Source organism: Sinocyclocheilus grahami, unplaced genomic scaffold (genome assembly GCF_001515645.1).
Source record: "Sinocyclocheilus grahami isolate Dianchi unplaced genomic scaffold, SAMN03320097.WGS_v1.1 scaffold448.1, whole genome shotgun sequence".
In the NCBI taxonomy this organism is placed as follows: Eukaryota; Metazoa; Chordata; class Actinopteri; order Cypriniformes; family Cyprinidae; genus Sinocyclocheilus; species Sinocyclocheilus grahami.
Genome location: NW_015505627.1, coordinates 317,173 through 338,815, shown reverse-complemented (window position 1 = coordinate 338,815; position 21,643 = coordinate 317,173). Strand labels below are relative to the sequence as shown.

At 39.7% G+C, this 21,643-nt stretch overlaps 2 protein-coding genes across 2 annotated transcripts in view; both read right to left on the bottom strand.

Annotated features, from left to right (window-relative positions):
• LOC107552372 (NACHT, LRR and PYD domains-containing protein 3-like) overlaps positions 1-17,785 on the bottom strand; it is an 18,577-nt gene extending 792 nt beyond the window's left edge. Inside the window, exons 1-7 of the mRNA XM_016234234.1 lie at positions 17,725-17,785; positions 15,837-17,600; positions 15,121-15,294; positions 13,530-13,703; positions 13,217-13,390; positions 3,737-3,910; positions 2,281-2,454 (exon numbers count right to left, since the gene is read on the bottom strand). Of these exons, the coding sequence (XP_016089720.1) occupies positions 2,281-2,454; positions 3,737-3,910; positions 13,217-13,390; positions 13,530-13,703; positions 15,121-15,294; positions 15,837-17,600; positions 17,725-17,774 (2,684 nt within the window). The 5' untranslated portion in view covers positions 17,775-17,785. The remainder of the gene's footprint in view (positions 1-2,280; positions 2,455-3,736; positions 3,911-13,216; positions 13,391-13,529; positions 13,704-15,120; positions 15,295-15,836; positions 17,601-17,724) is intronic.
• A 3-nt stretch (positions 17,786-17,788) lies between these two features.
• The window catches only part of LOC107552359 (uncharacterized), a 28,718-nt gene continuing 24,863 nt past the window's right edge, over positions 17,789-21,643 (bottom strand). Inside the window, exons 8-9 of the mRNA XM_016234222.1 lie at positions 18,734-18,804; positions 17,789-17,829 (exon numbers count right to left, since the gene is read on the bottom strand). Coding sequence (XP_016089708.1) covers positions 17,789-17,829; positions 18,734-18,804 — 112 coding nt within the window. The remainder of the gene's footprint in view (positions 17,830-18,733; positions 18,805-21,643) is intronic.

Sequence of the window (21,643 nt, the reverse complement as noted above, 5' to 3'; positions counted from 1 at the left end):
TTTTTTTTTTTTACCAATTATCCAAATAATGTTTAGTCCTAGAAAGCTATTATTATCAGAACACGCAAGCATAACATAGCAGTTAGCAGATCAATGAATGAGAGGGCAGTTTTACCAGAGTTGCCCATATACCACACCATGTTACAACACAGTAGGTCTATTGCAGACAGAAACAATACTGTATGACATCGATGTTTCCTGTCGGCTCAGTTTTTGAGTGGACTTTGCTGTTCCGATTCGCATGAACAGTATACGAGTGGAGCGACTGAGCGGAGCGCACGCGCATAGAGCGGGATACGCAGAGCGTCACACCACATGAAAGTGAAACCTGAGCGGTGAACTAATTTTCGGCAACCGAAATTTCAGTGCATCTCTAATTATTGGCGACATCAGAAATGGATATTATATAATAGATGCTCTTTTGAACATTTTAGCGATTTTAAAATATAAAAAAAATATTTTTTACACGGCCCCCCTGCTCTCGACAGATGGCACCCCGGTTGGGAAACACTGCTCTAATGGTTAGAGAGTCGGACTTGTAACCCAAAGGTTGTGGGTTCAAGTCTCAGGTCTGGCAGAAATTCCGACAGTGAATAACCAGTGCTCTCTTCCACACTCAATACCATGACTGAGGTGAGACCCCGGGTGCTGCAGTAATATGGCTGCCCACTGCTCTGTGTGTGTGTTCTCTACTGTATGTGTGCACATGGATGGGTTAAATGCAGAGCACAAATTCCGAGTATGGGACGCCACACTTCACTTTTCACTGTAATTATTGGCTGGTTATTATTGGCCCGGATGTCATTATCTTCACCTGTGATTTATTATTATCCCTATTTATATTGTTCTCCACTTGGTAAGAAATCATACCTACTATAAGGCTACTTGTTTTGCCGAAACGTTGGTAACAAATGAACAATGCTTAAAGGGTTAGTTCACCCAAAAATGAAAAATTCTGTCATTAATTACTCACCCTCATGTTGTTCGAAACCTGTATGACCTTCGTTCATCTTCGGAACACAATTTAAGATATTTTTGATGAAATCTGAGGGCTCTCTGACCCTCCCATAGACAGTAAGGTAACTACCACGTTCAATGTCCAGAAAAGTACCAAGATGATCGACATCAGTGGTTCAACTGTAAAGTTACGAAGCTACAAGAATACTTTTTTGCGCAAAGAAAACAAAAATAACGACTTTATTCCACATTTTCGTCTCTACTGCGTCACTTGTGGACGCGCGTTCACGACAGTACGATGACGCGAGCGTGTGGCAGTGCCGGCACTGACCCAGATCCAGTGTAATTTCGTCATCACGCCGGATCTTGGTCAGCACCGGCGCCGCCACACGCTCGTTGGCGTTTACAGTTTAACCACTGATGTCACACGGACTACTTTGTCGATCATCTTGGTACTTTTCTGGACCTTAAACGTGGTAGTTATCTTGCTGTCTATGGGAGGGTCAGAGAGCCCTCAGATTTCATCAAAAATATCTTAAATTGTGTTCCGAAGATGAATGAAGGTCTTACGGGTTTCAAACAACACGAGTGTGAGTAATTAATGACAGAATTTTCATTTTTGGGTGAACTAACCCTTTAAGTGAGTGTGCATTTACATTTTTTCTTTATTTAGTATACCAACAATGCCCTTTTTAACAATAAAAAGGATTTGACCTTTGACTCTTAACCATAATCCAGTATGACTGTCCTGTTCATGTGTCACATTGTTTTTATTTATGATAATGAAAGTGATGATAACTATTTACCTTATCTTCTCTAAAAAGGACAGATGTGTAATTCTCTCAAAATACATAATTTTAAGGGACATTTGGAAATGACTACACTCTTGGTTTAAAATAATAAATATACACTTTTTTTTTTTTTTTGCACTAGATGAATAAAAGGATAGTTCACCCAAAAACTCTAAGCATATTTAAATGTAAACAAAAGCATAAATCTGTTCCTTATAATAAGTGCTAATGTCTCTTAAGAGGACTTAATTTAAGCAGCATAATTAATATGGATTATGCTGGATGGACTTTTTAAAGCGTCAATGTTTTAGTGGAATGGTCTTTAAGTGGAGGGACAGAAATCAGGTCAGGTCTAAAAAGTCATCATCAAGTGGGTTTAGAACAACATGAGGGTGAGTAATTAATGACAGAAATTTTCATTTTTGGGTGAACTATCCCTATAAAACTCTGACATGATCTTCATTACAAAACTGATTAATAGCAATTAATACCAACCAATTAAAACCTGAATATTTTAATCATCACTACTCACAGAAGTGTCTTCAGTTCGTAATCCGGATCATCCTTCAGAGCAGAGAGCAACTTCACGTCTGACTTTCCAAGAAAATTTCTATTCAGATCCAGTTTTTGTAGGTGAGAAGGGTTTGATCTCAGAGCTGAAGCCAGAACAGCACAACCTTTATCTGTAACACTACAATCCATCAACCTGTAGAGAACAATAATACTCTTCACTCTCAGCATATAAAGCTCAGATAAGAAGAAATTTCACAGTCAAATGAGAGATGATTAACAGGCCCAGTCTAAGGTGCGGACCTATTTCTACATGAGTGTGAGGGTGTTAATATCATAAAAAGTAAGATACTTTAATTTTCCTTATCATGCCTGTGTGATATGTAAGCAGTTGTGATATGAAATATTCCAATCATCAAATCATGTTCATGTTTTGGCCAAGTATCAATAGTAAAATTATGTCAGATCAGTGTTGGGCAAGTTACTCTGAAAATGTAATCAAATAACTGATTACTCCTTTTAAAAGTAATCACGTTACTGTTCTGATTACTTTATTTCAAAAGTAATTAGTAATTAGTTACATTACTTTTTTTCTCCATTAAATTTATGAAATAAATAAACTGTCTAACTGATAACTGTCTTGAAACTCGTTTAAACTAGAGTTGTGGATATCTCATAACCCTCTCACACAAGCGGTTGTCAACACTGCCATCTATTGATGTTGCGGTCTCCGGTAGATTGTTGTTGTTGCGTCTCTTCCTTTTCTTTTTTGGCTGTGAAACCATGGCCTGGGCCAGTGATGCCACCTTGTGGACAAATTAATTAGTGCAAAAACAATTCAAAGCATATGTGCGACCTGCGCGTACTCTTCCCTCGGGCCGGATTGGGCCCGTGGGCCACCAATTGAATAGCCCTGTCTTAGATATTTTATCTTCAATTTTGCGGGAGTCCCGTGATTAATTTTATTCTCCCGCATCCAGCACACACACGAGTGTCTACCCGCCCGCACCAGCACTCGCCCATCTTGTCCCGTGCCACGCTGCTGTTGCGTCGGGTCTCGCGGGAGCAGGTCTCTAATCCACTGGCACTTGACTCGACAGTGAGTGTGCTACATCCTTTTTACAATCTCTAGATTATAAAACACTGCATTCTGTCAGCAATGTAACACGGCAGTAACGTATAGAGACCTTGGCTTGTAACTATACTCTAATTACTATTTTGAAAATTATAACGTGTTAAATTACTCCGTTACTAAAAAAGTAATCAAATTACAGTAACGCGTTACTAAGTAATGCGTTACTGCCCAACACTGTGTCAGATACTTTGGGAAGAATCTAATGAAGATTAAGACAACATCCACTTCAGTTATTTGACAGGACACTTTTTTTTAGTATAGTTTAGTTTTTGTTTTAATTTTGTTCATTATTCGCCATAAGAGGAAAATTGAGGAGGATGCTGACACATTTATACAATCTTACCACAGTGTTTCGAGTTTACAGTGAGGATCCTTCAGTCCATCACACAGCAGATCCACTCCTTTGTCTTGTAATTTATTTCCAGACAAATTGAGATGTCTTAGGTGTGAGAGGTTTGATCTCAAAGCTGAAGCCAGAGCAGCACAAACTTTATATGTGATACCACAATTAATCAACCTGTAGAGAACAATGACACTCTTCAGTCACTCTATGCAGAATATAAGCCCAGATAAGCAGGAACTTTACAATCAAAAAGAGACTAAATCAAAGAAAAATTGAACAGATCCAAACTAAGATGCAGACCCAGTTCTACATGGGTGCTTAATGGGCTTAATTTCATATTAAATGAAGAGTAATTTATGTTATAAATAATATTTTATTTCCCCTTCAGGAACTAGCTCTGAATGGCAAGACATAATAGGTGGGATGACGTAGCAACCAGGATGCTTAAAACCACATACGGTGAAAACAGCGTTAGCTTCTGCTTCTTCAGTAAGCTCTCTGTCTCCATTTGTCTGATGTGTGTGTGTGTGTGTTTGTGCCACTGCACAACTCTATTATGGTGAGTGTTTGCAAATAGAGTGACAAGCAACGTTTTAGATTGTGTGTACCTCCCTGCACTCACTTCATTACAGGCAGGGATACACATGATCTTTACCTTGCTTGTCTGGGAGCAGAGCTCTCGAGGGGGTTGACTGTCCGCATTGCTAACGGCTCTCGCTGTGTATGCTCAGGATCAGAAGCCCGCTTGGCAGTTCCTTCCCCTGGAGAGAGGGCTCGATGCTACGTTTGTCTTCCTCTGAGGAGGTTGATGTGGTGGGCATCAATGAAGATGAGACTAGGGCGGTGGCCAAGCTTAACATCAATTGGCCTGCCGAGAAGCAGGACGATCATCCTAATAGTAAATTGAATAAACGCCTCCTGTGTTCTAAGCCACTACCCCCATGCTGGGGCCTTCCGTTTTTCCCTGATCTTCACACCGAGGTGTCTAGATCGTGGGGAAAATTGTATTCAGCCCGCATCTTCATCCCTATGGTGCTGAATTATTTTGAATTATCCTTCTAAAGGCAGGCCCCTCTGGGGAAGAGCGGTGTACAACTCATCATATGGTGCTCGTCTCTTCTCAGTGTCCTAAAAAGATCAGTCTGTCAATGCTGCCACCTCTGGTGCTTCAGGGCACAGCAGTCTCCAGTGAGCACAGCTCTCAGTGTCCGTCCAGAAATGAGGAGGCTTGTATCCTCCATGAGCAGCCAGTTTGGTCATTCCCTGCCGGTCATCCGCTTCAGGCCACAAAGTTGACTGCTCAAAGTACACCAGAAGTCAGTCTCAAGAAACATATTCCCTTAGTAGAAACTTCTGCCAAATGTCTCAATGGGTCATGCTGACTGTAGAAAGAGGCTACAGAGTCCAGTTTGGTTCTCATCTGCCTCGATTCAACAGGGTCATTTCCACTTTGGTGGGCCCTGTGCAGGCTCTGGTAATGGAATAGGAAATAGACACTTCCTTGAGGAGGAGGCCATAGAACATCTTGTCGAGGCAGGGGCCGAGGCCCGGGGAATGGAGGCTCCACATTGAGGTGGTGGAGCAGATCTGGAGGGTGTTCAGCCAGGCCCAAGTGGACTTGTTTGCATCTCGAGAGACCTCACATTGTCCACTCGTGGCAAAGGCTACATCTGTACGCATTTGCCTCGATTCCTCTGCTCCTGTGAATTCTGGAGAGAGTGCACTGGAACTGTGTTTATCTGCTGCTAGTAGCCCCGTTCTGGTCGGGCCGAGTATGGTTCTCGGACTTGGTGGCCCTTCTCAATGGCTCTCCTTGGGAAATTCTCGTCAGAAGGGACCTCCTCTCCCAAGCGGGGGACTCGATTCTTCACCCCTGTCCGGAGTTATGGAAACTGTGGGTGTGGCCCCTGAGGGGGCACAGCTCATAGCTTCCGGTCTCTCAACTGAGGTTATTGAAACCATTCTCTAGTCCAGAGTTCCCTCCACTAGGAAACTGTACTCCTTGAAGTGGAATCTTTTCACTTCTTGGTATGACAACCGTCAGCTTGACCCAATCAACTGCCCGGTTGGTTCAGTGCTGGAGTTCCAGGAACAGTTTTCCACAGGGTTAGCCCCTCCAACCTGAAGGTGTACATGGCGTCCATAGCTGCTTACCACGGCCCTCTGGGTGGTCAGTCATTGGGGAGAAACACATTGGTTACACGTTTCCTCTGTGATGCCTTGAGGCTGAGGCCTGTTTCGCACTCTAGAGTCCCGTCCTAGGATTTGACCATGGTCCTATAAGCTCTCTGTAAGCCTCCCTTTTAACCCCTTGAGGAGGTTCCAGAGAGGTTCCTCACAGTTAAGATTGTTTTCCTACTGGCCACCTCTTTCCTTAAGAGAGTTGGTGACCTTCAGGCCCTTTTGGTGGCCCCTTTATTTCTGGAGTTTGAGCCTGGTTTGGCTAAGGCAATCTTATACCCTAGGCCAGGATATGTGCCTAAGGTGCCCACCGTAGGTCCGTTGTGCTGCAGGCTTTCTGTCCTCCTCCCTTTAGTGACCCAGACCAGGAAAATCTTAATCTTATTTGTCCAGTCAGAGCACTGGACACTTATGTCCACAGAGCTGACCTGTGGAGAAAGTCCTACCAGTTATTTGTTTGCTTTGGTCCGCCCAAGAGAGGTCTATCAGTGACCAAGCAGACCTTAAGTTGGTGGACTGTGGATGCAATATCTTTGGCTTATGAGTCCTCTGACCTCCCTTCACCATGGGGGGTCAGAGTGCACTCTACTAGAAGTGTGGTAGCCTTCAAGGCCTTTCTCTCTGGGGTGTCAATGCATGACATCTGTAATGCTGGAGGTCTTCCCCGCTCACATTTGTCAGGTTTTACAACCTCGACATGGGAATCACTCCTGGCTCCTCTGTTCTCTAGTCCTAGTTGTGTAGTGTCCCACACTAGGCAGGGATTTGTAATTATGGCGGAGTGGGTATTCTCGTTCCCTAAGTGTTTCCAAAACAGCGTGAGTTCCTGAAGGGGAATGTCTCTAGATTATGATTGTAACCATGGTTCTCCGAAAGGAACAAGACGCTGCGTCTCGTTGCCATAATTCCTGTATCCCTGCGAGCGCTTCCTTCACTAATCAGAAGTTAATTCTCTTTTCACCGCACATGCTTTTAAGCTTCCTGGTTGCTACATTATTCCGCCTATTACGTCTTGCCATTCCACTGGACTGATTTCACACGCGCTTCAGAGTGTGGTCACGCAGAGGCATTCCCAAAGCGTTTCTGACGCAGCATTTCGTTCCCTTTGGGGAACCATGGTTACACACATTAACCAGAGTTCAGGGGCATAGCCATCATTTCAGAAGTGAGGGGGACAGAAATGTCAAATGTACTGTAATAATAATAATTATTATTATTTGTAATTTATTTATTGTCTAATTGACAGATTTTTTTTTTTTTAATCTCTTACTTTTAATTGGCTAAGAAATGAAATACAGTGCAGGACAAAAAAAACAATAATTTGTATTCTATAATTCTTTTTTCCATATAATTTTATCATTAGCTTATGTACTACAAACACTTTTTCCATTTTTAATGACAGAATAAGGCAGAAAATATTTTTTTATAGTTTCTATAGGCAACTGTAATAAATGATATGTCAATTAGAACTGCATTATTCATATACATTTATTTATTACCTGGAGATGACTTGAAAAACACACATAAACCATGTATTTTTGCAATCGTGTGTTTGTTGTCTTCACATTTCATCAGTCAAAATGTTTCTTCTTTTTATTCAGCTTAGCTTAGCTACAGCAATAGCTGCATGCCTTTGTCCATATTAGCGATTTCCTGGCACGTCATGAGTTATTACTTCTATAAGTCCATTTTTGGACCTTCTGCACAAGAGCGCCCTTCGGCTTCAATTATGAATGAAACACACTGCATGAGAGTGTTTAGCACTCTATAACCTTCACATTGCCTCATTTTGGATACGAATGAAACGTCAGGTCATGCATAGACTATCTTGTTTCCTAGGATTTTTAATCTGGATTTATTCACACTGGCCCTTGAAAACACTTGCTCGAAAAAAGTGTGGGGGACAAATTTATGTTTTATGAAAAGTGGGAGGTTATGAAAAGTCCCCCACGTCCCCTGCATATTCTACGCCCATGCTAGAGATGATTTATTATATTATAGTATGAATAATATTTTAGAATTTTAAATACTTATTTTAAGTAGCAGGAGCACTGTGGTCAGGTTTAATCTCTGGCTCTGCACTGCTGAGAACTGATGAGTGAAATCCCCAACAATGTCACCGAATAGGTCGCCCATGTGAGATGGGGGCAGGGTTGCGCGATATACTGGTACTGGAAAATTACCAGTACATATTATTTTTCAAATGGTACAAAATCATGATTTTGCTCATTTGGTACTTCATACGCTGTTGTTCCAAAGTTCAGTGTTACCCAAACTGATGCTAAACTGACAAATGCGACAACAGTGGAACAAGATGGATCAAACAGATAAAACTCACTCTACACAATAATTGTGCTGATTATATAAATAAGAGAATGTCGTGAATATCGATATAATGTTAATGCTCCTGTGTATTTTTGTGTAAGCACTCTGTGAAGAGCATCAAAGGTTTCTATTTACAACATGTTTTTGCAGTGTTCAGCATTGTAGCCAATCACAGACATATCCGTTTTGCACGTGAACGCAATGGCTAATCAGATGCGTTTAAGTTGGTCTGAATCCATGCAACATTGCTGAAAACACTGGAATTTGTTTGAAGCAAGCTTATTGGGTTTAGCCAAACATGTTCACATTGATTATAAAAAAAAGCAATATGATCAAAATAAGTCATGCAGTATTGTCAGCTTCATTGATTATTACGAGCACTGAGCTTCAGCGATTACAATGGGAACGCTCTTTGCTTGCTTGCTTTTTGTACATAATATACTGCTAACTGCACTTTGCAAAGTTTCTGGATTGACAACCTTATTTAAATTGTGGATTGAATCAGAAACTGTGAAGATTGACAGTGACAAGCAATGGACGGGACAAAAAACTGATACTGTATGTCAATACAGAATTGTCCATTAAGTCTTAGAGAGTAAATGCAAACTAATAGATCTGCTGTCATAAACGGAATAGAAAAGACGGTAGGGAAATTCAACACAGAACATTAATGAGGAGCTTCAAACAAGAAACACAGAAACGTAAGGCAAGTATACTTCTTTCCACAGGTATGGTGGACTGCAGAGGGGATCAGAGGAGCCGAAGGCAAAGGCAGGTAAGTCTTTCTCTTGCATGAGTGACGAGACCAGACAATGTGGTGATTCAAGTGACTTGTATATACAGTATATGAATCCATAATGAGTGACAGCAGGTGCAGGTGGTTAGAATTCAGGGGACTGTGAACGAGTGGGTGGAGCTGAGGAATTTGGCACTGAGGAAACGGATGGATTTGTGACATGTGCCACTTGTTCTATGTAAAGTGTTACTTTTTATAGGAAGATTGTACTTTATAATTCAATAATAGTTAAAAAATAAACATTCAAAACATTTGTTACTGCAGAGTTTCATGCAGTGTTCATAATAAAATAGCTTTTATTTCAGTTGTCTTTTGAGGCTGCTTATTTGTCACCTATGGTATCGATTTAGCATCAATACCGAAGTATTAGATTCTGGTATCGTACCGTTGCGGAAGCGGATTTTCTCTGCATCCCCCTAGCAGCACTGTAAGCCCTCGTCATCATGGATGAGGTAAATTTACAGATTTTTGACGGAAGCCTCGGACAGTTCCTCCAGGTGGCAGTGTTTTGTGGGCACAGATGTATTGCAATTTGTGTGCTCAAACTGCGGAACCTCTGAGTACCCCCTTTGTCAACCCACCCTGGACGAGTAGTGAGAGCAGAAGAACTCATGAACAGTGTTGGGGGTAACGCATTACAAGTAACGCGAGTTACGTAATCAGATTACTTTTTTCAAGTAACTAGTAAAGTACTAAACTAAATTTACTAAACTAAACTAAAATTACTTTTTAATTTACAAGAGAATATCTGAGTTACTTTTTTCAAATAAGTAACGCAAGTTACTTTTTTTCCAATTTATTGATTGACAGCTCTCCTGTCCCCATGCTGAGAGAAATCGGAAGATGTTACTGTAGTTCTAAAATAAATATGCATTAATTCATCTCACTCACAAAAAAAAAAATACAGATTCAGTATTCCTCAAAATGAATAAAAATAATGCAACTCAGAATATGACGCAAACCTGCAATAATTAAATGTTAAACAACACAAATATCCTTTATGTATTTAATTCCATTCTATTAACCAATGTCTTTACTTCTGACCTTGGATGATCCAGTTCAACCATACTAATAAGCAAAAATTACTTTAGACAAACATCTGTGTGTCTTTTTTTTTATTGCTGAAGTGTGTTGAAATTTCTTCTTCTGCATTCTACTGTACGGACGTAAATTTACTTTCCCTTCAGCCTGAGGCTTATTCATTTCACTTTTGGTGTGAAAATAGTTTTATATTTGCCAAAAATATAACTTTTTTTTATTTTAAAAACAAGCAAGCCCTGTCCAGATTTAAAAAGTAACGCAAAAGTAACGTAACGCATTACTTTCCATAAAAAGTAACTAAGTAACGTAATTAGTTACTTTTTCATGGAGTAACGCAATATTGTAATGCATTACTTTTAAAAGTAACTTTCCCCAACACTGCTCATGAAGTGTTCCATGGAATAGAAAGGTGCCTTCCTGATTTTGTGAACATGCACTTTGATGAACGTGGTTGTGTGCTGCACTCTGAACCCAGAAACCAATCATCCAGCCGTGAACTCTCAGGGCAGGGCAGAGCAGAGGAATCTACTCTAGTCCGATGTTTACAGCTGCCCAGGCAAGCATGGGTGATATCTTGGCGTCAGACTCAGAAAGAGCAACCACACCAGATGGTGTGAGCCCAGGTGAGTCCTCTGTGTCAGAAGGCATAAGCCTTAATGCTGCAATCGACAGATCATCTGCACCGAATGAGAAATTAAGTTAACCCTCACATGAACGGCCTAACCCATGATCCACAAACTCCACCAGAAGAAATATGAAATGTGAGGCTGTGGGGATTCACCTGGTGGGAACACTTCCATTGATTCCCCCATATGCCCTCAGCATTTGCCACCGCATTATGATGACTTTCCCTCTAAAGAGGAAAGAAAGTCATGAACACAATGAAATTAAAATTTGCTCTTTTCTCACACTGCTGAAGTGCCCAGGGAAGCTCTCCGCATTTAATTGTGCACAAACAGAGAGACTGCTGAAATGCGCCGTAATCCAATAGAGTAGTTCAGAGATGAATGAAAATCTAATCACTACTATAGCTGACTACTCGGCTCCAAAGAGAAGGAGCAAGTCATCTCCTTCTATACCCATATGTTCAGGAAAGCGGCATGCAAATTCCACTTGCCAATTCTCATTGGCCTTTTCTGAAGTATCAGAGGTGTTTGGGGCTCATATATGTGACCCCTGGTGTCACTACATCGATACAATGTTGAGTAAGTGACAGATAGGGAACATCAGTAAGATATTAATTAATAAATATTGTAGATATATGCAGTTATTATATGTATATTAGGGGTGTGACGAGATCTCGTGGCACGAGATCTCTCGAGATCCGATGTGTCTCGCGAGATCTGACTGGTCTCGCGAAAATGTGACCATATCCTCGCGCAGATCTTTCAGATGTATTTGCATTACACTGGCTCGTTCACAAGTGGTGGTATGCAAGATATTTTGTGTTCACATCAGGCAAGTGGCCGCATGATAAGCGGGAAAATTATGCAGTGTAGTCTTTATCCAGTCATAAAAACAGAATTCAGTTTAGCGCGGAATGTCACGGAATTTGTCAAATTTTGAATGAATTAATCAAAAGTAGGTAATTCCTCTTAAATCAAATCACGATATGGACTAGTATCTGTAAATATTAAGCCGTAAAAGTCTATTTAAATATGAATCCTGCATGTTCTGCCAGTCTCTGTTTATGAATGGCGCAGACGTGCGGTTTCATTTACTACACACATACTGAAGCACGTCTGACACTCGCGGTGATTTCAGCGTCTGCCGTCTCACTAAATGAGGTCGTAAACACATGAACAACATCTCCAGAACTGCTCTGAGAGTCACTTCATGAGCATTTTAGCGTTTGATTTGAGTAAAACTAGCGTCATATCTCATACACAGAACTGTAAAGGTATTCACAGCAACCCGTCAAAATAAAAGTCCGGTTTGATTTAAAGACATTGTGACTATAACTATTTTTCAGTAGAATGTACATAGCCTACTACTACTACTACTAAAATGAAACAAACGTTATTTTTTAAGGAATAATAACAAAACATTTCTTCCATGTTTTAATTTTAATAGTAAATCCCCTTTGCTTGCCAAAAAAATCTTGTTTGCTTAATTTTCAATAATTAAAAGATAAATGATAAATTAAATTAATGTTTTATGCCTTCATTTGATAACCAGAAAAAATTTAAGTATACAATACAGAATTTCTGAGGGGGTAAAAAATTAATTAGGCTACTTTAAGAAAAAAAATGAATAAATTAAGTTGTTTTATGCATTCAAATAATTAGACATGCTAAAACACAGAATTTGGTAACAATAAAAAATACAAATAAAATGGTGAGAAAAAATAAAACATTTCATAGGGCCCTAAACGTAATCTTTGTTAAACTTTTAATAAATTGATTCAATAAATTGAAGTTTCATGATTTTAATTAATAAGAATAAAAGACTCTTTTCCCCTATATATTTCATCATTGAGGATTTCTTTAAAAAAGTCTAAAAAACTTGTCTCGTCCTCGTGAACCCAGTCTCGTGTCTCTTCTCGTGGGATAAGTGTCTCGTCACACCCCTAATGTATATAAATGCATTTTTCAATTGTTGACAAAGTTGACAAAGGCTACAAATTTTCTACATAGCTGTGCTAGTTTTATATTTTAGATAATTAAGATAATGCACAATCAGTATCCAATTGGAATCAGAGTCCTGGTTCACGATCTGTCGTATTTATAGGATCTCTCTCTCTCTCTCTCTTTATATATATATATACACATGTCTATTTTCAACTCTGTTTTTCAAATAAAACAGAGATATGCTATAACACAGAGATATGTTACTCATATGTAAAGTATGCTTTTACAGACAGAAATGCTATTCAGCTATAGACTCCTTGTCTTTGAAAGCCAATAATCATGTCTGGAACCACACTTGACTGCAAACTCCCGAACAACACGTTTGTGGAACATTATATTATCACCTTAACAACATCTCTAAGAAAAAACAAGACTCTCTCTCTTGACTGTGTGTGGCGCATATTTTGTACTACAGATTGCCTCCTACATCCTTGTCAGAGCTATAATCTCTTAGAGAATATTTCTTACTAAGTAACAATGTGTATGACTCTTAGAGAGATGATTTACCACAGTATCTCCAGATTACAGTGAGGGTCCTCCAGTCCATTAGAGAGCAATTTCACTCCTGATGGTCCTAGTTTATTTCCAGACATATTCAGTTCTCTCAGGTGTGAGGGGTTTGATCTCAGAGCTGAAGCCAGAACAGCACAGCCTTTATCTGTGGCACCACAATCAATCAACCTGTAAAGAACAATGACATTCTTCACTTTCAGTTTTTGTTTTAATTGTGATAATTTCATCATTCACAATAGGAGAAAAATGGAGGAGGTTGCTGACAAATTTATATATATATATATATATATATATATATATATCTTACCGCAGTGTTTTCATTTTACAGTGAGGATCATCCAGTATAGAAGAGATCAGATTAATTCCTAGATCTTTTAGTTTATTTCCAGTTAGGTCCAAATAGCTCAGGTGTGAGGGGTTTGATCTTAGAGCTGAAGCCAGAGCAGCACAACCTTCATCTGTGACACCACAATCACTCAACCTTTAGAGAACAGTTGACACTTGTCAGTCTCTTATTTCAGGATATACAACTCAGATCAGCAGGAATTTCACAATCAAAAAGAGAGACTTGCACTTTAGACTGGACCTAATTTCATTAAGTAGTCTCTTTTTTTCTAAATGGGTGCTTGATAGTGTTCATTTCAATATGAGCATAATAAATATAATTTTCATGCATTATCCAATTATGTTTATATTATCATCAAAGATTGTACGTAAATTGTGTCAGACACCTTGTAAAGCACCTAATTAAGATCAAAACAGCATCATCTTTAGTTATCTGACAGGACACTTTTTAGACTTTTCAATTTTTTTCTTTTAAAGGGTCATATGATGCATTTTTAAAGATCATTATTTTGTGTATTTGGTGTAACAGAATATGTTGACATGCTTTAATGTTCAAAAAACACATTCTTTTTCAAATACTGTACTGTACATGTTCAAACGCTTCGTTTTCTACAAAGTCCCTCCTTCCGAAAAGCGCAGTCTGCTCTGATTGGCCAGATGACCCAGTGCATTGTGATTGGCCGAACACCGCAAGCACTCATCAGAAATGTAACGCCCCTTACCATAATCGTGAGCTTCATCTTTCAAAATAAATGTAAAAACAGAGCCCGAAAGGGGAACAGAGTCGCGTGACAGACACAGTGATGAAGCTGGTATGTGTGCAGTACACAAGCCACGGTTAAGACAGCTGAGTCCACTGTGATCTCTCTCAGAAATATGTGGTGTCTTAAAAATGTGCTATGTTTTGTTGAAGAAAATGTGCTGTTTTAGTTTAGTTAATTTATAGTGGTTTGTTCTTTTTGGCTTGAGTGTGATTTTGTCTGAAAAGCAATAAAGAGGTTTTTGGACTCACTCACTCACTCACTCTCTCTCTCTCTCTCTCTCTCTCTCTCTCTCACACACACACGGTGGGCAAAACTCCGCATTTGAACAGTCTATTCTGTTGTAAGTAATCTTGAAGATTCCTAAATGCATCTACTTTCGGAAGGCCAAATAAAGTGCTTTTGCTTTCGCACTGAAACACACAGCGTCTCCCTGACATGCTGCTTCAACACTAACTGCGGTTACTGAAACCACGCCTTCTTTCTTTGCGTGCACATTTGGGCGGCATTATGCTAATATTTCCACATAGTGAGGTAGATATGTGGGGGCGTGTTAGAACGAGCCGTTTTAGGGGGGCGTGGCAGAGTCTTAACTTTGATAAAGAATATCTCTTTGGTTTTGAGACTTTAGTCTTTGCAACTTCAGGGATCTTATCTATGCACAATCAGCTTGTAACACTCCAAAGAGAAAGGAAAACTTGAAATCGCATCATATGACCCCTTTAAATTTATTTTATTATTCATTAATCCCAGTAGGTGGGCAATAAGGATGATACTTTTATACAAACTTACTGCAGTGTTTCCAGGTTACAGTGAGGATCCATCAGTCCATCTGAGATCAGCTTCACTCCTGCATCTTGTAGTTTATTTCCAGACAGATTCAGATCTCTCAGGTGTGAGGGGTTTGAGCTTAGAGCTGTAGCCAGTACAGCGCAACCTTTATCTGTGACACCACACCTACACAATCTGTAGAGATGAATGAATGTGAATGATGAACTGATACCAGGTGCAGTTAAAGAAAACAATGGGAAAACTTTGCAAAATACAAATAATTCAAATAGACAGTAAAGCACGTAACGAATACTGTTTGAATCCACTTTTCTAGAGTCAAGTGTCCCTATGCTTGCAGTATATATTTCTGTATAGAAAATGTTCCTGGTTGGGTAGTGGATACACATACAATTTTCTTAATTTCTTTACATCAGATGGCACACTGGATTTTAAATGCATTTGCTTGTATAAAAAGTGTTTTCTAAAATTTTAATTTTTTAGATGCAGCCCATGTTACATGGTTTATGAGCGAACGGAAAAGGAAACTAATGAAAAGGATGACGAGGGCTGTTGCAATTTCAATAGTAATGTTTTTCTGACTACCTCCATATGTGGTTTCAGTAAGCCGATCACAAAATGTTTTAGACCCTGCTTACACCTGTATTTAACGCAGACTTGTGATTGTCTGATATAGGTAATGTTTTAATATTGTAGTGATTGATGACAGTTTTACTTACTGAGCTGATCTGGATTCTTTAATCACAGGCAGCAGTTTCTGAAGAACTTCATCTGCTGTATTTTGTGCTCCCATAAAATTTTTTAGATCAAACTTTTCCATCTTCTGCTCTGATGTCAGCAAAACAAAAACCAGAGCTGACCACTGTGAAGAAGAGAGTTTGATTTGATTTATTTTTCCAGATCTCAGATAATCCTGGATCTCCTGCATTAGTGAATCATCGCCCAGTTCATTCAGACAGTGGAACAGATTGATACATCTCTCTGGAGAGGGATTCTCCCTGATCTTCTGTTTGATGTATTCAGCTGTTTCCTTTTTATTGTTGGAGCAGCTTCCTGTCCGTGTTATTAGTTCTTGTAAGAGAGTCTGATTAGACTCCACTGAGAGACCCAGAAGAAAACGCAGGAAAAGGTCAAGATGTCCATTCTTACTCTGTAAAGCTTCATCCACAGCTGTCTGATGTAGGCCAGATAATGAATTATTTTTCATCCAGTTTATGACCTTAGAGAAGGTATTTTGTTCGGTGGCTTGGTCGAACACATTTATGTATTCTGTAAAGGAGAGGTGCGCATATAGTGCTGCTAGATGTTCCTGAATGCTCAGATGAACGAAGCAGAAGACCTTCCCCTGATACAAGCCAAATTCCTCTCTGAAGATCTGTGTGCACAATCCTGAGTATACAGATGCTTCTGTCACATCAATGCCACACTCGCTCAGGTCTTCGTCATAGAAGATCAGGTTGCCTTTCACGAGCTGCTGAAAAGCCAGTTTCCCCAGTTTGAGGATCATGTCTTCATCTTTCACTTTCTTCTCATAGTCCTTCTCATGTTTAATGTTTGTCTGAAGAATCAGGAAGTATGTGTACATTTGAGTAACAGTCTTAGGGATCTCTCCTTTCCATGATTTCACCAACATTCTCTCTAGAACAGTGGCTGAAATCCAGCAGAACACTGGGATGTGGCACATGATGTGGAGGCTCCTTGATGACTTCAGGTGTGAGATGATTCTGTTGGCCAGACTCTGATCACTTATTCTCTTTCTGAAGTATTCCTCCTTCTTTGGGTCATTAAAGCCTCGTACCTCTGTCACTCGATGGACACATTCAGAGGGGATGAGATCAGCTGCTGCTGGTCTGGAGGTGATCCAGATGAGAGCAGAGGGCAGCAGATTTCCTGCAATGAGGTTCGTCAGTAGCACATCCACTGTGGCAGATTTACTTAAATCACACAACCTCACATTGCTCTGAAAATCCAGAGACAGACGACACTCATCCAGACCATCAAAGATGAAGAAAACTTTATATGCATCACTGGATATTTCTCTTGTTTCAGGAAACAAAACCTGAAGTAGATCTGAAAGACTGAGTTTTTTGTCCTTCATCAAGTTGAGCTCTCTGAAAGGAAGTGGAAATATGAGCTGGATGTCCTGATTTGCTTTCCCTTCACTCCAGTCCACAATAAACTTCTGCACAGAGACTGATTTTCCAATGCCAGCGACTCCCTTTGTCAGCACAGTTCTGATGGGTTTGTCTTGTCCAGGTAAAGGTCTAAAGATGTCATTGCATTTGATTGGTGTGTCCTCTGTTGCTGCTCTCCTGGATTGTGTCTCAATCTGTCTCACCTCATGTTGTTTATTGATCTCTCCACTTTTACTCTCTGTGATGTAGAGCTCTGTGTAGATCTCATTCAGGAATGTTGGGTTTCCCTGTTTTGCTGTTCCTTCATGCAGACACTGAAACTTCTTCATCAGATTTGATTTGAATGTGCTTTGTACCAGTAGAGAGCCATTAAATAAATAAAATTAAATAAATAAATAAAGATTCACATAACAGATTACAACATTTAATTAAAGATCTATCTATCTGTCTGTCTATTTAAACATAAATGTACCTCAGATCAGTTGATGTATGTCTTCCCTTACATTTTATCGACTCGTCCATAGACTGGTCGCTCTTCATGGACACACAGCTTGCCTCTGATGGGTTTGATCTGTCTCTGTGCAACAGACTTAAAACAGAGTACAATAGAATAGAGACATTAATAATAGATACAATAATTCAGATTGATTTTACTAAAGGTTACTTTCACATACAAGGTCGAGGCCGAAGCCTGGCACGTAACTTAGGATGTTCTCGTTGGAACTCACATCTTATCGAAACCTAACAGAACCACCGACTGAGGGAGGGTCCCTGGTGTGGGCCTTTAAGGTCACCTATGAATTAATTAGTAGAAAAGTCCATTTCTACTGTGCATTTTGCCTCTTGCTCTGGAAAATGCAGTGAGAGTCTCTCAGCTTACATTCCATGAGGTCGTAAACGTATCTGGTGTCAGGGTTGCCATGGTAACCAGGGGGGCCTGGTGGCAGACATCCTGGCATCCAGTTTATTGGGTGAGGGGACTGTGACGATTTGTTAATCTAATGAATAATTGATTTGTTAAATCAAATGAAAAATGGTGTGTTTGATTGGTCCAGACACTACATAGGAAATCTATCTATCTATCTATCTATCTATCTATCTATCTATCTATCTATTTATCTATCTGCAGATTTAGACAAAAATGTTGTATAGAGTAGAGATATTAGTAATAGATACAAAAATCTAAGCATCAAAGTATCTATCTATCTATCTTTTTAGACAGAAATGTTGCACCTCAGACCAGTTGATGCTCGTCTTCCCTTAAATTTTATTGGTTTGCCCGTAGACTGGTCCAGGGCTGCCCAAACTTGGTCCTGGAGTGCCAGTGTCCTGCAGAGTTTAGCTCCAACTTGCCTCAACACACCTGCCTTTAAGTTTCTAGTATGCCTAGTAAGAGCTTGATTAGCTGGTTCAGGTGTGTTTAATTGGGGTTGGAGCTAAACTCTTCAGGACACCGGCCCTCCAGGACCGAGTTTGGACACCCCTGGACTGGTCGCTCTTCATGGACACACAGCTTGCCTCTGATGGGTTTGATCTGTCTCTGTGCAACAGACTTAAAACAGAGTACAATAGAATAGAAACATTAGTAATAGATACAGGAATTCAGATTGATTTTACTAAAGGTTACTTTCACACAGGAAATCTATCTATCTATCTATCTATCTAGACATAAATGTTGTACCTCATTTCAGTTGATGTGTGTCTTCCCTTAAATTTTATTGGCTTGCCCATAGACTGCTTTTTACTTGATTATACTGACCACAAAGTTTTTTTGGAAAGGCCCAAATATTATGCTGGCAATAGGGGAATGGCATTGGCATGGTTTAAATCATATTTATTTGACCGTTATCACTTTGTAGCAGCAAATGACGAGATGATATATAGATCACAAGTTCGGGAAGGAGTACCCCAAGTCTCAGTACTAGGACCTTTGCTTTTCACCCTGCACATGCTACCGTTTGGAGGTATCACTAAGAAACATGGAGTAGACTATAAGATCCTACTGAATTTAGGAAAAAAAAATAGAGGTTTTAACTATTGAACCAATCATCTCCACATATAATAACTTACTGTTTGACTCTTGATGGATGCTCTATCAAGTCTTAGTCATCAGTTAGGAACCTGGGAGTGCTAACTGACAGCAATCTGTCATTTGAAAGCACACTGAAAGCCACCAATTACTTGGTACTTGCCCTGCAGGCTTATTGAACTAGGGTGACCATACGGGCCATTTTTATGGGATGCGTCCTTGCCAGGATTTCTATATTGCCTAAAATATCCAGGTTTTGGCTGTGCAGATCGATCGTTGTATGACATTCACGAGAGCTATAGAGAGCAGAGGAGACGGCTCCTTATGCCGGCTCCTTATGCTTTTCAATCACTCTCGTGGTACTTTGGTGTCATTCAATGATCGGTGCGCAGCAACGCTTCAAGTCGAACGAACGAACAAACACGTGTGTGTATTTGCATCGCTTTGATCATTCTCTGTAGATCTCACCCACGATTGGTCGATTATATACAATACCTGCATGTTATTGGTCAAACTACTTTGGATGTTTTAGGCAATATAACAATCCTGGTCAGGATGTGTCCTGTATGAACGGCACATATGGCCACCCTAATTAAACAATCTTCAATTGGTCCAAAATGCAGCACCTAGAGTATTTACTAGAACCAAGAGGTAAGACCATATTAGCTCGGTTCTGTCAACTCTGCATCGACTGCCTATTAACTATGGTATACATCAGAGATTCTCAACTCTGGCCCTCGAGGTCCACTTTCCAGCAGAGTTTAGCTCCAACCCTAATCAAACACACCTGAACAAGCCAATCAAGGTCTTCAGGATTACTAGAGAGTTACAGGCAGTGAGTTTGATCAAGGTTAGAGCTAAACTCTGCAGGAAAGTGGACCTCGAGGGCCAGAGTTGAGAAGCCTTGGTAATCATTATTAATTAATGCTGATTAATTAAAGTGCCCCTATTATGCCATTTTTAGGGTTACTAATATTGTTTTGGGAGTCTCCTACAATAGGTTTACATGCATGCAAGGTCAAAAACTGCTTTCATTATTTTTATTGTTACAGGGATTTCTATTTCAAATAAATGCTATTCTTTTGAACTTTGTTCATCAAAAAAAAATGTTTTCAACATTGACAATAAGAAAAAATTTTCTTGACCACCAAATCTGCATATTAGAATCACAGGAATAAATAGAATTTTAGAATATATTAAAACTGAAAACAGTTATTTTAAAGTGCCCCTATTATGCCATTTTTAGGGTTACTAATATTGTTTTGGGAGTCTCCTACAATAGGTTTACATGCATGCAAGGTCAAAAACTGCTTTCATTTTCTCAAAATATGGATTTAATATGTACATTTACATTTAGACATTTAGCAGACACTTTTATCCAAAGCGACTTACAGAAGGAAGAGAGGAGTGACTGATACACATTAAGGTCAGTAGTATTTTTTTATTTGCGCCACAACCTTTCAGCAGCCCTGAGCTTAGCACGATGCTCACGGAGAACATCAGACAGCCAAGGGGCAGAAGGGGTGGTATGGCCTGGCTTGGCAGACAAGGGGCAGACAGTGTCTAAACAAGATGTAAGAGTGGAGCAGAAAGTATCAGTAGCACTAGCATCAGTGTTAATTTCGTCAACGAAGACGAAAAATATTTGTTAACGAACATTTTTTCTGTGACTAAGATGAGACGGGACTATAATGTTATTTGAGGACTAGCAGACATTCAAAATACATCCTATAGGCTACTCAACATATTCTGTTACACCAAATACACCAAATAATGATCTTTAAAAAAGCATCATATGACCCCTTTAAGAAAACAAGCAGTTAGTAAATAGAGTGCAATTCTAAAAGGGGCAAGTTTTTTTCTATAAAGAATAGAATTATAATAGAGAGTGCTAGAGTTAGAGGGTCAAATAAAGATGGAAAAGATGTGTTTTTAGCCAATCCTTGAAGATGGCTAAGGACTCAGCTGCTCGGACTGAGTTGGGCAGATTATTCCACCAGGAGGGAACATTTAATTTAAGAGTCTAAAAGTGATTTTGTGCCTCTTTGGGATGACACAATAAAGCGACGTTCACTTGCAGAACGCAAGCTTCTAGAGGGCACATAAGTCTGAAGTAATGAATTTAGGTAAAGGGGTGCAGAGCCAGTGGTGGTTTTGTAGGCAAACATTAATGCCTTGAATTTTATGCAAGCAGCTATTGGTAGCCTGTGCAAATTGATAAACAGAGGTGTGACGTTCATTCTTTTTGGCTCATTGGTTCTGGATTAATTGTAAAGGTTTGATAGAACTGGCTGGAAGACCTGCCAAGAGAGCATTGCAATAGTCTAGCCTGGACAGAACAAGAGCTTGAACAAGGATTGTG